This window comes from Erpetoichthys calabaricus, chromosome 2 (genome assembly GCF_900747795.2).
Source record: "Erpetoichthys calabaricus chromosome 2, fErpCal1.3, whole genome shotgun sequence".
NCBI lineage: Eukaryota > Metazoa > Chordata > Cladistia > Polypteriformes > Polypteridae > Erpetoichthys > Erpetoichthys calabaricus.
The window spans coordinates 109,241,887-109,257,996 of record NC_041395.2 but is presented as its reverse complement, the minus strand read 5'-3'; the positions used below and the strand labels follow the sequence as shown (position 1 = coordinate 109,257,996).

General features: G+C 38.4%; 2 protein-coding genes across 3 annotated transcripts in view; one reads left to right on the top strand and one right to left on the bottom strand.

Annotated features, from left to right (window-relative positions):
- The window catches only part of LOC114646245 (zona pellucida sperm-binding protein 4-like), a 46,886-nt gene extending 38,243 nt beyond the window's left edge, over positions 1-8,643 (top strand). Inside the window, exons 8-11 of the mRNA XM_028794345.2 lie at positions 1,720-1,867; positions 2,452-2,533; positions 5,965-6,099; positions 6,204-8,643. Of these exons, the coding sequence (XP_028650178.1) occupies positions 1,720-1,867; positions 2,452-2,533; positions 5,965-6,099; positions 6,204-6,334 (496 nt within the window). The 3' untranslated portion in view covers positions 6,335-8,643. The remainder of the gene's footprint in view (positions 1-1,719; positions 1,868-2,451; positions 2,534-5,964; positions 6,100-6,203) is intronic.
- An 873-nt stretch (positions 8,644-9,516) lies between these two features.
- large2 (LARGE xylosyl- and glucuronyltransferase 2) overlaps positions 9,517-16,110 on the bottom strand; it is a 70,875-nt gene continuing 64,281 nt past the window's right edge. Inside the window, exon 15 of one of the 2 annotated variants that reach the window (XM_051922709.1) lies at positions 9,517-10,170. In XM_051922709.1, coding sequence (XP_051778669.1) covers positions 9,973-10,170 — 198 coding nt within the window. In that variant the 3' untranslated portion in view covers positions 9,517-9,972. The remainder of the gene's footprint in view (positions 10,171-16,110) is intronic. The other variant, XM_028794344.2, reaches the window with a different exon arrangement.

Genomic DNA, 16,110 nt, shown 5'->3' with positions numbered 1-16,110 from the left:
GCATCTCATTTGTTTTTTATGATGACTGTTTTATTTTCATAGATAAGGACAGCTTTTTAATCCATCAGTCACATTTCCATTTCAGCTGTGTAGCCCAGTAGCTTGTGCCATATTGTCAATCATTTTTGTTAATTCCCCACTTTTTGTGGTATTCTTGTCACACGTCCTCTTTATTTCCACCTCTGTCCTCCTTGTTTTGTGGAACTCCGCACTGGTCTGTATGTACTCTATCTTCCCAAGTCTTCACTGGGCTGTGCATGTTGTGAACAGGGGGCCTAAACGCACCCCTAAAAGACACGGACGCTCCTCCAAAAACCCCCTCTTAAACACTGATACAATGGGAATAAATACAGTTTACCTCCTCTTTGTTCCTTTACTTGCTGGACTGGTGCTGCTGCTCTGTTGCATGATAAGCTTCTCGCGTGGCACTTCACATACTTAACAGCCTGAACAGCACCTGTCCTTTTTTTGGCTATTTGCTTTGTCTCTCTCTCATCCTCCAGACATCCTCTGCTCCTATTGGGGGTCCCGCTCCTGACACACACCCCTATGATGAGGAAGATGTTTTTGTATTCTTTTAATTGAGAAACAGAACTGTCGCCTCTGTCTTCACATGGAGTTTGTTTTACTTTTGAAAGACCTGTTTGTTTGAAGTGTTTGAATAAAGTTCCTGTCTCTGCAATCTCCTGTGTTTCTGTGCAAATCTGTGACCCAAGCGTGACAATGTCTGTTTTGATATTGACTATGACAATGTATTTTTGTATGATTACTTCCGTTGTATATGAATATAATCCCCTTAGGACTCCAGATCTTTGTCTTTCACAGGAGAAACATTTTCTTATAATTTAGTGGATAATATTGGTGCTATCAATCCAGGCTTGCTTACTGTTTTGTTTCTATTAAAAAAAAAAAAAAAAAAAAAATTTTCTTCAAACACTAGATGTCACTACAATATCAAAGTGAAAATGTTTAACCCCAAAGTCCTTCTTACTTGCCTGGTAACTTAACATCTATTCATTACACTTTCATCAATTAACTATCAGTTGTCTATTGACCATGGTGAATGTCAAAAATTTGTTTGGAACAAGGTATAATGTATGTACAAACTCCTCAACATTTAAGTGCCTATGTGTCATGAAGTTACCAAACAACTGCAGAGACCTGGGTTCATTTTCCAGCCCTGTCATCTGTGTGGCATCATCAAAATGCCATTGGTGCTTTTCGCTTCTGTTCGGGTCTCCTCTTACTTTCCCAAAGATTTTGTTTTAATTGTGGTGTCTAAATTGACTGACCACAAATGAGTGTCTCGCAACAGACTCGTATCCCATCCAGGACTAGTTCCTGACTTTATTTTCCCAAGATAGGGTCATGAACCTTCCTGACCCTATGATGATAAAAGTGGCTAAAGAGGTTTGAACAGATCTTTTCATGATCCACAGCTTCAAAAATTTTTACCCAAGGAAGAAGCTTCCCATTTTCCAATGAGCTATTTATGTTCATGAGGTCAGACAATGAAGAATCCCAAATATCACATTTTCAGTCCAACATTGCCTTCAAATGGTAAAATATTAATTTTTCAATATCTACTACTTTTAATCTTGCAGCCTACATGGTATTTTGTGGCCATTGCAGATTAAGATTGATTCATGTACGAAATAAACATGGTTATAAAAGTTTGCTTGTTTTGATTTATGATTGTTATCTTTGTACGATTTCAAGCTGTCCTGTTCTGGGTGAGAACTATCTGCCTCTGCTCCATGAAGTGCACATGGCCCAAAAGGTCAAATTTCCTTCTCACCACAAGAGACTAGAGATGAAGATGTTTGCTTTTGTTAACCACACAAGTGGAATTCCCTTGAACCAACAGGTAAGCAGTTTTTTTAAATAAAGCCTATCCTGTGTTTATTTTGTGCAAATCGTCCTTACTGTGTTCCATTCTCTGCATCACACTGGTAAAATTCTAAAGTGCCAAGTATCTTCACTCCAATTTGTAGCTTTGCAAAATATGAAATGGATTGAGTGCTGACTGCACACACATCCAGGCCTCAAAATGAAATATCTCCAGGTTCTTGGAAATAAACTAAACTACATTATGACAGCATAGTGGCATACAGTAATATTTACCACTGATGCCTCCTGGATCTAGCAAGCTGGTTCTGTTGCCTGCCCATGTGAAGAGTCTGTAGGTTCAAGTATCTGCATGGCTTTTCTGCCAAGGTACTCCGGTTTTGTACCTCCACATCCCTAAACGCATTTGTTAGATTAATTTATTAATCCCATCATGCTGCTTCCTTTTAAGCAAGAAACGGAAGACTGCCTAAGACAGTCAAATATAAAATATTAAAAGGGAAGACCATGTTGGTTGTATTTATGCATTAAGATTTTTTCCATATCCTAATGTTTGTGACAGGATCCAAAATGCATTTTTTACTCTTCTGTGTCTTTCTACAGCTTTTCTTCCACTGCAGGGCAATGCTTTGTTCATCCATCAGGGGGAACCAGTGTTCCAAAAACTGCAGCCACAACTCATATGGTAAGCCATTATAGAACCCTGGACACGCAAGTCTTGTTAAAATATCTGGAATTTCCCTCCTTTTGCCTCTTGAGTTGTGTTTTTGTAGTTTCAACCTCAGACCCCTCCTGAGACACATTAATGTATTTAATTATATATTGGGTTCCCTTTGGTGATGTTGCAGCTCATTACGTGCCAAGAATACATAACACCCTGTGCACCCTTGTATCCAAGAAAATTGACTGAGCAAGTAAAACAATAAATATACAGTATATGAAGCCTAACCAGATGTCTGCACAGTCGGAGCTGTGGCAGGCTCACATTCTTATCTCTGGCAATTACTGGTCAAGCTTTTCTCTCCTAATAAAGGGGGTATGAAGCTGTATTATTTAGTCTAAAATTATATGTAACAGTGGATCAGCAAAGGATGGTAAAGGCAAACTGCACTGTCTTAATTTTTTCATTTCAATTTAAGACTGTAGATTACAGCTATAATTCTAAGTGTTTAAGAAATTTTTTTTCAGTACAAAAAAAAAAAAAAAGTTGGTGGCTATGCTGCTGTACAGTGTTTGTGCCGTATAAGCTACTTTTGAAATTGGAAGTCCCTTTTACCTCCATTCACTTTACTACATTGGAAATATTTTATCAAAATGCTTGGTTTACAAATTTTTTTTTTTTTTTTTTTGTCTATTGCTTCCAAATGTCTAATTTACATGGTTTTTTAGAAAGATTACACATTGCTTCTTTAGAATGATAGCTACTTAAGTTATCTTTTATTGGCTAGTTTATTAGGTAGTCCTTTTTCTGATTATGATCTTTGCCAGAAAGCATAGTTGCTGGGAATTTTTCTCTTTGATACATTTATACACACAAATATAATTAAAGCCAGAAAATACAGGTTAATACATTTTAAATTAAATTTAATACAATACATGACACCATCACATTATCTACACTAGTAGTGAAAACCTATTGTACAAAACACTAACCACAAGGGAGTTCGCTGAGCCCCAAACCTGGCACCATAATAACCAATACAATTCCAGGTTCAAATAAATGATATTTGACAAAAGTAACACCTTCAAATGAATACCAGCAAAATTTACCATATACAGTTCTCCTTCCACCTCTAAGAGCGCATTGCCTACTGCCTCCTGACTGAGTCATCAGAGGCAGCAGCCTCTTTTTAAAATTGCCCCGGTGACTGCTTCTGGTCTCCTGCCCAAGTCCTCTGGAGCACTTCTGGGTCATGCAGAAGCCAAGGCAGTCCTCTCCCAGCAGTGCCCTCCGGCAGTCTGTAAAGAGGGGCAGGGTGGAGTTTCCAGATTCCAATTCCCATGTTGCCCTGCAGGTGTCCTAATTGGGTTCAGCCCTAAGGAACACTGCCACTGGTCATGTCTGGGGAACGACCTGCTCTTGGTAAGCTCGTTCGTGTGGTCTTTCTATTACGGTCTCCTGGCTGGGTATGAACCTTTCCTTTATCTCAGCCAGGATGCCTGTCTGTCCTTCCTGCACCTACAACACAAATATATTTTATATAAAAAAAAAAAAAAAAATTGTTCACTTATATGACTGCATCATTCACAGGCCAAAAAACTCAGTGAGGCGCTAGTACATCACATGGCATACTCCTACAATTGGAAAGCCAGTTTACAATGGAGAGAATTTGCATACTCCAGAGCCCACAATCGGACCAGGTTTGAAACCTGGGATTCTGGATCCATAATTCCACTACATTAAGAACCACGTACTAGCTGCATACCTTCAGAATAACGCAAATCATTCTAAAGTATGAGAGCACAGAAATATCTGAACTAAACTTCAAGTTTGAACATCTCTGTAAAATTAATGGAAGTGAATATTAATTAATAAATCTTCAGAGCACATGAACAGTGCAGATTAGCATGAGGGGACCAATTTTCACTTGAGGTACACACTTTTTAAAGCTGTAGGCTGAAGCCAAGTAAGACCTCTTAGATATACTGTACATCTGCACTTTTTTTTTTTTTTTTTTTTGTTTTTGTTTTTGTTTTTTTGGTGAACCAGTCCCACTTTCATTGGATAGAAGACGGGTAACAGCCATGGATAGTGTGCAGCTCCAACACGGGACACATTCAAGCACAGAGCCATATTAATTCAAACATGTGGTGAGATATTGGCATTAGAATAAAGGAGTGTGTTGGTTTTTTTTTTTTTTTTTTTTTTTTTAACTAGTTTGGTTGATAGTGTTCAGTCCTGATGTTCACAGCCACCATGTAGACTGATGTTTTCTGACTAGCTGAACAGGACAAGCCACACTGGATACTTATGATAAAGTCTTGGCTGGAGCAGTGGTAATCCTCCTCTGTCCGCCCATTTGTAATGTATTGACTTACATAAGAATTGAAGTTTTTGGCCGTTTGTGTTCAGTGCCTCCTGACTTGCTAGTATGGGGGGAAAAAAACCCACATAGGATATTGTATACTGTTCAGCTTGTTTTGATGTCTAGGTATGCAAGACTTGAAGGTTTTTAGGGTTTCCCCATGCTTTTTGAGTACTAGACCCCAAAAATAAAGTCATTTTGGATCTCAGTTGTGCAGGAAATTACACCCTTATGTTAGAGTAAACCAAATAAGTATCTTCAACAAAACTGATCCTAAGGATTTGAATTTGTGCATGCAACGTCAAATGACTCTGGGGAACACCTAATGGGATATGAGGGGTCAAATTGTCTTCTTTTCATAAAACTATAAAACTTGGGGGATTGAAAGAGTGTGGATAAGTAATTTTTGTGGTTTTTTTTTTTTTTTTTAGGTTGCTGATCACAAATATATAGCATTTTTTTTCATATGTGATTTTTCGTGGTGCTCCTAGTCCTAAGCCACTCCCAAAAGGATAAAAATGACAAATTTAAAACAAGCATGTGGGATATCATTTTACATTTCACGCTCCATGACAATGAATGATATTTTTTTATATAGTTATTCTTTACTAAAGACCTACACCTCCATAGACCTCTATCAGAGCATGAAAAATGACAAATTTCTATTTACAATCAAGATTATTTAGACTTTTAAATTTATACACACTTTAATATTCCAAATATTTAGCACAGTTATTCTTGTTTTATTATGTACTTCTACCTCATAAAAAATGCAATGATTTACTTTATGAACACCCTGAATTAGGATGGTTTACGCTAATTCAGACTTCAAACATACTGTATATTGAACATCCTTCAGGGTTATAATTCTCCTTTTAAATGCCAACTTATAAACCTTAAATGCATAAAGTAAAGCTCATGTGCTAAAGCTAGAGGTCTAAGGAGAATCTAATAAAGTTGTTTTATTTTGTCGCTTTGGCGCCTAAAAATATGATCAATCCAGTTTGTAGCCTTAATGAATTGGGCTATTAATCTTTGACCCCTTGAATATTTAACTTACCATTTGCTCCTCTGTCTGGTTGCACTTCAGAGTCCTATACGCATAGAATGATCAAAAGGTCCCACATCTCTTCAGTGCTGGTTTCATCTCAGGGTGCAGTGCTGCTTGTGCAACAGGAAGATTCTCTTAGTGTGCATAAAACCAGTTCATCTCTGCAGTGGAGAGGTAAGTAACTTGATGAAGCCATAGATGAGAAGCTTGACAAACATGTGAAAGGTGTTAGAATTTCTACCAACCTAGAAATATAACCCCAAATTTCCTTTCTCCAGGGCTGCTTCTTCAAACATCTGCTGTTCTGTTCTTTGTGGTCGGTATTGTTGGAACACTGCTGGTGGTGAAGAAGTTCGTTCAGAAATTCTGTTCCAGATTAATAGTTCAGACTCCTCAGTTATATTCTTAAATGTCATTTGAGATGTGTGCCATTTTTACACTACATTATGGAAAATCGGAATAGTGAATTGTATTCCAAGAAGTAGTAATCGCATAAGCAGTGGATATGCACTTGCCAAGGTTTGATTTTTAAGGTGACTGAGGTCGTCATGGGATGTTTGTCCAAGGCATCTTTTGCTAATACTAAATGTTTTTCTTTCATAATGTATTTTTTTTTGTATTAACTTTTGTTCTTTGCTTATGTTATCCACTGTTTTGTAAAGAGATAGCTGAATTGCTATAAAAGCATAATTGCATCCAGATGACTTGGTTACCTCCTATCCATTAAGTATGATGTCAGAAATGAATTTGTTAAAAGAACTGTGTGTGCTTTCCCAGAGAAGGAGAGAATTCACAAATGGGTGACATCACCTTAAAATACTTTGACACTATTAAAATGGTCACTTGGTTAGGCATAAAATACAAGGTACAACTCTATTCAAAACGTTTCAAAAAAGTAAAAGTGAACTTTTTGTTGGCCTAGAAATGTGCATCATAAAAGTCATTCTACTAAAGGTTTTTTGAGATTTGCCCAGAAGTAAAATTTTATTTCCTGTAATGAATGCACATTTAGCTAAAATTGCACGTTTCCAGGTGTACTTTTTTTACATTGTAGAACACTGGCCTATTCAGGGGCCCTGCATTTATACCAGTTTCCTCTCCTACTAGTCCCAATTTTTGAAACGAGTCTCTGCAATGGAATGGCGCCCCAAGGCTGTTTCCTGTCTTGTTTGGTGCTGTACATGAAACAAATGGGTCCAGTAAGACTGCTGACAGATTGGAATCTACTAAATTCAACTAAGATTGCCTGGGCCAGAGTTCCCTGCAGCATCAAATAGAAACCAATTTTGAATATGATGCTAGTCCATCACATGGTAAAAACAAATCCATAGTTGGTCATCCAAGGGTCAATTTAAAGTTACTATTTAGCTTTCACATTTGATTGTGGGAGGAAGACTGTAGTCGGGGTACCGATTCATCACCACCCCAAAACTTCAATGTGTCCAAACTTTGCATTCATTGCATTAAAATGCAAGATGTCATCCTTGTTTAGTTTGTTTTTGGCACTTGGTTCTCCGCATATATTTGGTAACAGATGCTTGTCTGTATCAGGCTAAGAGTTCTAGACTTCTCTAAAAAAGCCCATGATTTCTTGATCAAAATGCTAAGTCACAAGGGCAGAGAAGAGCAAGTTTCATCTGGCCTTAGCTTAAGTACTCCATTACTGCTGGTTTTCTTGTAAACCAGTTTGTCAGAATTGGCTTGTGCTTCCATGAGCACCTCAAGCAAGCCTGAAAGCTTTCACATGTCGACATGCACATATGCTGCCATACTTCAGAAAAGCTGCAAAACACAGCACTGTTTAGAAAAGGAAAAGAAATGCATGTTGGCCTGTCCTTGTGATTTGCTCATTATAATTGGAGACTTAAGTAAGGCACTGAATATTTTTGCAAGGCACTATATTTGCAAAATTTGTATATACGGTGGTGGCTGTGTGTTAAACCCATTACATTTAACTTTCACATTAATCCTTTGTTTTCCTTATAGGATCTAGAATTTATTGCAAATTTAAGGTTTATTGCCCGGAGGAAAAAACACGACGGAGTACAAAAGAGGCTTTCCAATACTAACAATCATTATGTATTAAATGGACCAAGTTTAAGGGTAATAAAATGTGGTAATATGAGATTTAAATTTATTGAAAGTTTTAACTTTCTCACCAGGGTAACACTGGGTAACTTAGCCAGTTTATGTAAAAATGTTAAGGTTTTTCAATTAGTGTATGCTATGGCATGCTATGAGGAATCCAATTGCTATATTGTGTCCAACAGGGGACACTTGCTTCCTACTTATTGTGTGTGTTTATTTAAAAAAGTAACTTGTGTATCCCAGCTCCGAGGGCAGAGCTATTAAGACAAGTAAATTTTAATTGCTTTTTAATGGTGTCTTATTATCCATAGGTGAGCTATACATTCCAAAGGGTAGTTTTCATCTATTTAGTACTATTGAAATCCCCCTCTTCAGAGCTATCCAAAAATATATTTTCTGAACTCCTTATCACAACTGGCTACATGCATGGAAAAGCATTTTTATTTCCAAAAAAATTTGCTACTTTTATGATCTCTGCTAAAGACAAGAAAGCAATCAATATTCACATCACTGTAATAAAGATCACATTTATTTTAACTATTAACAACTTTGGAAATGCTCATTAATAATAAAGTACAACAGCTCAGAAATTAACAGCTTTCATATTCGGAAACCTGTTCCATTTTGTGATTGTTCTTGCTATGCATTCTTCATTTTTTTCAGTGAAATAAATATAGCAAATTGATTGTCTGATTGCTTTTTGCACATTCTATAACAGTTTTTCCTAACATCATAATTGTGTTTATATCTCTGTTTCAGTCAAAGGCGCAGTCTCTTCCTGTGCAACAGTCCTATATTTAAGAAACCCTGCTGTTGACTTATGAAACTGTAAATTCTAAAACTCCAGACTACTTGTCACTATTGCTTGCTCCATATCTCCTTATGCCTATGATTTCTGCCATAATACTGTGTCATAGCATTCAGAGATTTGCATAAAAAATTATGTGGCTACTATTCTTTGGATTTTTCTGCCTTTCTGGGTCTTTCTCGCTCTCTCTCACCTTTTTTGTTCTCTTACATTCAAAATGAACAATTACCATATTCTTTAGTTGACTCTCAAATGCCTACTGGACAAATGCTAACTCTGTTGTATTTTTAATCAACACCTAATTACCATCAAATCATTTTGCTAGAGTTTATTTTCCTACTAACGTATTTTGAACAATTTGTATTGCACTTTCTCTTGTTGCTTTAAATTGTGCATTTATATATTCCTTTAGAAGGTGTGTTCCTTATTTTATAAATTAAACTTGGAGCTATTTGTAGTGTTATTAGTGTTGAAGAAGAGACAGATTATCATCAGTTCAAAGCTTTTGGGCTCCTTCTAAACATGTTAGTCATGGTACTAGACACAGCCCTGCACTTTGCTAATAAACTGGTGCATTGTAGTCACTGGGGGGGTGGGGGGGGGAGAGGTGCTGGCAGTGCAGTCAGTTCTTTATAATCCCATAAAAGTTCAAATTGTTCGTATACATTTTCATGTATGAATGTAAATGCAGGAATGGTCCCTTTCTACAAGGCTATAAATAAATGTCTACAAGTATCTGGACAAAGTAACCTCTATGATGTTTACAGAAAGGGTAAAGCCGTAACAAGCACATTTATTCTAGTGTAATCTAGAGCCAATATTTTAGAGTGCATGTGTATAAGGGTTTGGAATATGCTGCCAAATATAAGCAAGTATTGATATTTTCTTTCTCTGGTGCTAGACCTGTACTTTGTCTATTTTCACAAGAGTTTCTTGAACAAAACCAAATTATAAAACTGTCCAATTAACCCACCATCTGTTATCCTTCAGAATCCAATATGGAAGAGTGGCTTAAACAAGTGTTAAAATCACCATCAACAAACTGCATAGGTATAGTTCCTTAATCCAGTACATTGAGTGCCTGAGGAACCAGTTCATGGGGCACATTTCTTCTCTACATCAGAAACTGAAGTTTTTCATTCAAAGATCTTTCAGGTGCTCTGCACTGATGTGAGGTATTTGAGGGCTGCTGAGCCATACTTGCGAGAAAGATCCTGAAGAAATTCCTCTTGTAAATTTTTCAAGCACTGGTTGTACCTGGAGCTGGATCCGACCCTGGAGCTTTCAAAACTTGGAGCGTGAGGCATATGAATCATGAAGGCATTTGGCAACACTAGCATCTCATATTCCTGAAAGGGGGGGGGGAAAAGTATTACTAAATATTACTGTTCAATGCAATAGTTATTTTGGAGACAGATGGGTGATGTGGATTACATGCAGCATAAGAATTGTACTTTAAATAATCTACTCACAGATGCATCTCCTTATATTTTAGAACTTCACTCATCCGAAACCTTAGAAGCACATTTGTGCTGGGAGACTTTTTTTTTTTTTTTAATAATTAGGTTGTGCTTAAGGGATAAAGTTTTTAAATTTATGCCTATAAATACAAAAAATTCTGTAAAGTTAAATTGGGGTAATCTTTCATCTGGATTTTGAAAATGCATCACTTTCCTAAACCTTGTCAGTACCAGTCATATAAGAATACTGAAGATCTTTATTTAGAAAATTTTTGTGGTTGTTTTTTTTAGGTCATGGCTGTCAATTTTTTTTTTTTTTTATATTTACTGAATAACCTGCTTTGAAATTCAAAACTTGGCACACACTAGATATGCCATCCTAAGGCATGGCATGTTTGACATGGTGGAGGAGTTTGTGTGCCCAAGAATAGTTACAACTTTGTTGTTGGTAGCCTTATTTTTAGTGGGAATATTCTAGGCAAATGCGTGAGGAACAGTGTTTGATTGTCTTGATGATTTTTATTAAAGCCTACGCGAACATCAATTAGAACAATGAAATCTTGCCCTCCCCTGCGACCTTACAGGAGCTTTTTTGCCAGGAAATGCCTGGTGGGCAGTACGGCTTAAAGTAGCCATGTGAACTCCATACGAGTCAGATGACAAACGTGGGGTAGATTAGATCCTGGCTTGTTGAATGTAGGACATTGCTTTAATGGCAAAAATTGAGTTAAATATTTGTGATGAAGTTTGATTTAGTCCTACTTCTCTCTGTTCATGGCTTTGCATTGAGACAAAACCTCTTTATCAGGAGTGGTTTCTCCTGTTCCCTTGAACCCCTGCAGAAATCCAAAAAGCTTGTGTGGATGCACATCTAAGGTTTGTATCATTATCACTTTGAACTGTTCAGGGGAAAATTTTGATTGATTGCATGTACACGCCCAAGAACAATTCAGTTAGTTTGGCTGCCTTAAAGGGGGGAGTGGGGGTGGGTGAGAAGACTACCATCTACTACTAAATCTGCAGTCTAATAAGGGATAGTCCATGGCAAATGCCATATCAAATGGCTCTTAACTGCAGCTGGTACCAGATCACCTTAGACTGAAATTTGTGATCCGCTTTGTAGACTCCTTGTCTAAAATTAAGGCCTTAGGTTTTGGTTGTACAGTACATGTGCACTGTCATGTGATGTACTATTTGATGATAAGAGCCAAAGCATTGGTTAGAGTTCCAACCAGGTAGTAAGAGTGACCAGGAAAATCCTAGCTGGAGACTTGATTAAGGATGAATTCAGTTCTCACCTCCTTAAGAACTTCTGCATCTTGAAGGTGGATATGGCAATAGAGGTTGAATGAATGGAAGACTGAGTTATAGCTGAGAAGTGTATTGTGCCTCTCATAGCAGTAAACCTAGAACCCCTTCCTTTGGAAAATGGTGATAGAAGCATGTATGGTTTAAAAAAGATCTGTGCAATATTAAAAGGAGGGTTTCTGAATTTCACTGAAAGGTATGAGAAAATGGCAGCTGTGGCAGAAGCAAAGGACTAATTGTGGAAAATTTGGAAGTGGCTTAGGGGATGACTTTCAAGCAGCCTCAAAGAGAATCTGTCAAACCACTGAATGAGGGTGGAAAGATAAGTGGGTGGTCACCGAGACTAATGGTAGCAAAGGAACAATAACATTGACTTAATAGTGCCAAGGCTCTGAAGGTTGATGAGATCCAACTAGAAATGCTAAAGATGCTGAATAATGCTGCACTGTCTTCATTTAGCATTACTTCTTAATGCTGCAAGTGAGTAGTACAATTTATGTGCTTCATTGGTGCTTTTCATTTTCCAAAACAAAGTATGTTTTTTGTTTTTCAGGATGCACGCTCCTTTGCTTTCCATGAGTGCCAATGGTGGAAAGCTGGAAAGAATATTCTGATCAGCATTTAAATGAAAAATTCAGGACATGCAATATTGATTCTGTGCTAACCGTAAAAAAAGAGACAAACTACTTGTGTTTACCTAGCTATTTAAAGGGGTTGTGAATGTTTATTAATCCTATATATCGTGGTATGAATGCTTGTGCTTATGTACCCATGAGTATGCAGTGAGAAGTGTTGTAACAATATGGCATTTTAAGGCAGCTGTTGTATCATTTGGCCTATGTATTTTGAAACCACAGGTACTGTACATTCTGAAGGTTGATTTCATTTCCAAAAACTGAGTGTAAGACCTCCTCAGTGGCACATCTCCTGTCTTGTTTTTGAAACTCAGCTACAGGACATCAAGCACTAGTTAAGACTCGTAAAATTACTGCAACTTTGCTGATTAGGATAATATCCTTTTGGCCTAATCTGATTGATTTTTTCCAGTATCTAAACTAGTAGCTCCTAGTGAATTTCATTCCGATTAATTCACAATCAATTATCTTTTAAATATGAAGTAATCATGAAAAAGAATGTGTTCCGCTCTCCAGGGCTATCGTGTATAAATGGTGCGTGTGCACAAAAACATTGCGTACAAATGTTTCCACGCTCAAATCGTGATGTATAAAACCTAAACTTGGCGTAAAGCCACGCACATTTCCACAGTAGCTCCAACCCTGGCGTACACAAGTTCTCTGCTCGGTTTCGGAAACTGGCAGCACCCAGCGTCAAAGCAGTGTTACTGTTCCTGTGTGGTTACCCTTTCTTTTTTACATCCACATCCCTCACATGGCTTTATCATAGTATCAGTGTATAACTGCATATTGTTTATTAGTTTAAGGCATATGATTGTAATTAACCTGTAACAATATAATGGTCCATTATAGCTAAAGTATTCCAAATACCATAGCTGCTTTAGCGTTGTTACTCTCGCTGCACCTTTTTTTTTCCTTCTTTCAGCTGCTCCCGTTAGGGGTTGCCACAGCGGATCATCTTTTTCCATATTACACTCACTGCACCACTTGGGCCTATTTATATCACTGTATCGGAGTGGGGAATCACAGATCTACAGCAGCTGATCGGAAAGAGAATTATTGGTATACAGCAACAAGCACATGCTGCGTTAGCCGTGCTGTCTATTGAACTGCTCTCACACGGCAAACGCTTCAAAGCCTTTCCTGTACAGACCTTGCGGTTCAGAAACAGTTTCATCCCAAGAACTATACATGCACTTGATCAGTCCATCAAGTGCTCCTTGTAGAACTGTTAGTACTTATAAGTACAATCGCCTCACTGTAAACTTGCACTATAGTTATAATATTGCACTTTATAAAGCATGTATTTGCATATGATGATATCATTTTTAAGATGAAATGCAGCAAAATATGTTATACAGATAAAACTTTAACTTCATTTAAATAATCTATATTGTTAATAATTAAACATGTGAGGACACGGTGTTGCTGCACTAGCAAGGATCTGGCACTCCATTCACGGATTGTTCTTGCCGCATGCTGTATTCTTGGTGGGGCTGGCATGACACTGGAAGGATAGATGGATAGAATAATTAAACCTGTACTACGAAGATATTTCAATGTTCCTTAAAAGTTTTGAAGAATCAGAGTACTAAGCTTACAGATGGCTTAACGTCTATTACAGAGCTGATTGTGTGGCAATTGGGTATTTGGAGAAAGAAAAGTAAGGACAGGAATTGGGAGTTAGTACGTTTGAAAGAGACAATACTGCTACAATAAAGTATTTCATCGAAGGATGCGCACAGCACAGCAAGCATCTTGCATGAGACATGAACAATCACTGCGCCACCGTATTCCCATGTTTAATAACATGCTTTAACTCCTATCGTCATGAAAATGATATCACGTATACATCTCAGTATTTTAATTATTCAGAGAGCTGTAATATTACGAATGTAATGGATTGTGTCCTGTCGGAGGAAGAGAAAGCCCAGAAGCACGTAGTGATTCACACACAGAGCACATAGAAGATCAAATACAAAACAAAGCATTTAACGTGCTACATTAGTCACGATGGGATTTGAGAAACAAGTAAATTTAAATGATTTTAACATGAAGTTTATGATGTTCTACTTTAATGACAAAATAAACTATGTGATTAAAGTGGAAATTTCGAGATTAAAGTTGACATTTCATGCTTTTTTCCCCCCCACTGTGTGCCTATTTTTTTTTCCTCTGTACTCTAAAAAGCTTTCATATGACACTGAGACGGTGGGCTACGACTCGCCTTTTCACGGCGACATGTGACGACTTCTTTTTTTATTTCGTGCACTGTGTGACTTTGTGAACTTGAGCTTTCCAGTTTCTCCGACACTGTCACTCGATCAACTTCCTTTTGTTGTTTAAACCAACAAATAGTACGTTTTTCCTTTCCTCCACTTGATATTTGCTGAAATTCTTCTATATTCCCCTGTGCTTTTGCCATTGTCTTTTCACAGAAGGCTGAGCTTAAGGGCTATTTATATTGATTTGCATATTCAAAGAGGCATAATTCTGGGAGGAGTTGGGGTGGGGCAGCAGGTGCATACACATGCGTTACTTTTCACGCTGACCAGGATTTATGTAGTGGAAGAACATGGAAGTTGGAGAACGCACATATTTATGCATCTGGATTTTTTTGTGCATACGTACACTTCCACTTTTGTCCGTATGCCATGTTATAGTGTGAATTCTACGGATGGCATTATACATGAGGCCCCAGGTGAGTGGGGAGTAAGTGCCCCGGGTGTCATGGTGTCAGAATCTTCTCTGAATTACATTTATTTTGATTCATTCTGAACATTTAATCCATATTTGGTCTTTTTAGAAATCTGTTGTTTATTATTCATATTGTTAATTGTTGCTTTGTGGATGACCTCATTATGTGAGTCATGCTTTGCAGCTAATTTGGGAGACTGGAATCATCCCATCTGACTGGAAAACGGGACTTGTCCCTATCTGGAAAGGGAAGGGTGATCGCCTGGATTGCAGCAACTACAGGGGGATAACACTGCTCTCGGTGCTGGGTAAGGTCCTTGCTAGGGTCGTCCTCAATAGGATCCGTGATCACTTGCTCACCTACCACCGACCAGAACAGTCTGGTTTTATGCCTAAGAGGTCTACCATCGACCGCATCCTGGCGCTGAGGGTTCTCATAGAGCGCAAACGCCAATATCGGCAGAGTTTCTTTGCAGCCTTTGTCAATTTTCGCAAAGCGTTTGACGCAGTTGATCGAGCTGCCCTGTGGCACATCCTGAGGGTTCATGGGATCCCCTCAAGGTTGCTGGATATCATGGCTGGCCTGTACACTGGTACTGTGAGTGCTGTGCAGAGTGAAGGCAGGACCTCTGCATTTTCCCAGTTGATTCTGGGGTTCGTCAGGGGTGTGTTCTTGGTCCTACTCTCTTCAATGCTTGTATGGACTGGGTGTTGGACAAGGTCGTGAGGTCCAGCAGCTGTGAGGCATCTGTTGGTGAAGAAAGATTCACGGATCTTGACTTTGCTGACGATGCTGTGATCTTCATGGAGTCGATGGAGGCTCTGATTGGGGCGCTCGAGAGACTGCGTGAGAAGTCTGAGTGTCTGGGCTTGCGAGTGTCCTGGATAAAAACCAAGCTCCAGGCCTTTAATGACCTCTTGGGCACAGCCATCAGCAGTGTGTCTGTTTGCGGAGAGAGTGTTGACCTTGTTGAGAGGTTTACTTACCTTGGTAGTGACATTCATGTCTCTGGTGACTCTTCCTGTGAAGTCAGTGGACGGATTGGGAGAGCATGGGGGGTCATGAGGTCACTGGAAAGGGGTGTGTGGTGCTTCCGATATCTATGCAAAAGGACGAAGGTCCAAGTCTTTAGAGTCCTGGTGCTTCCTGTCTTATTATATGGTTGTGAGACATGGACACTATCCAGTG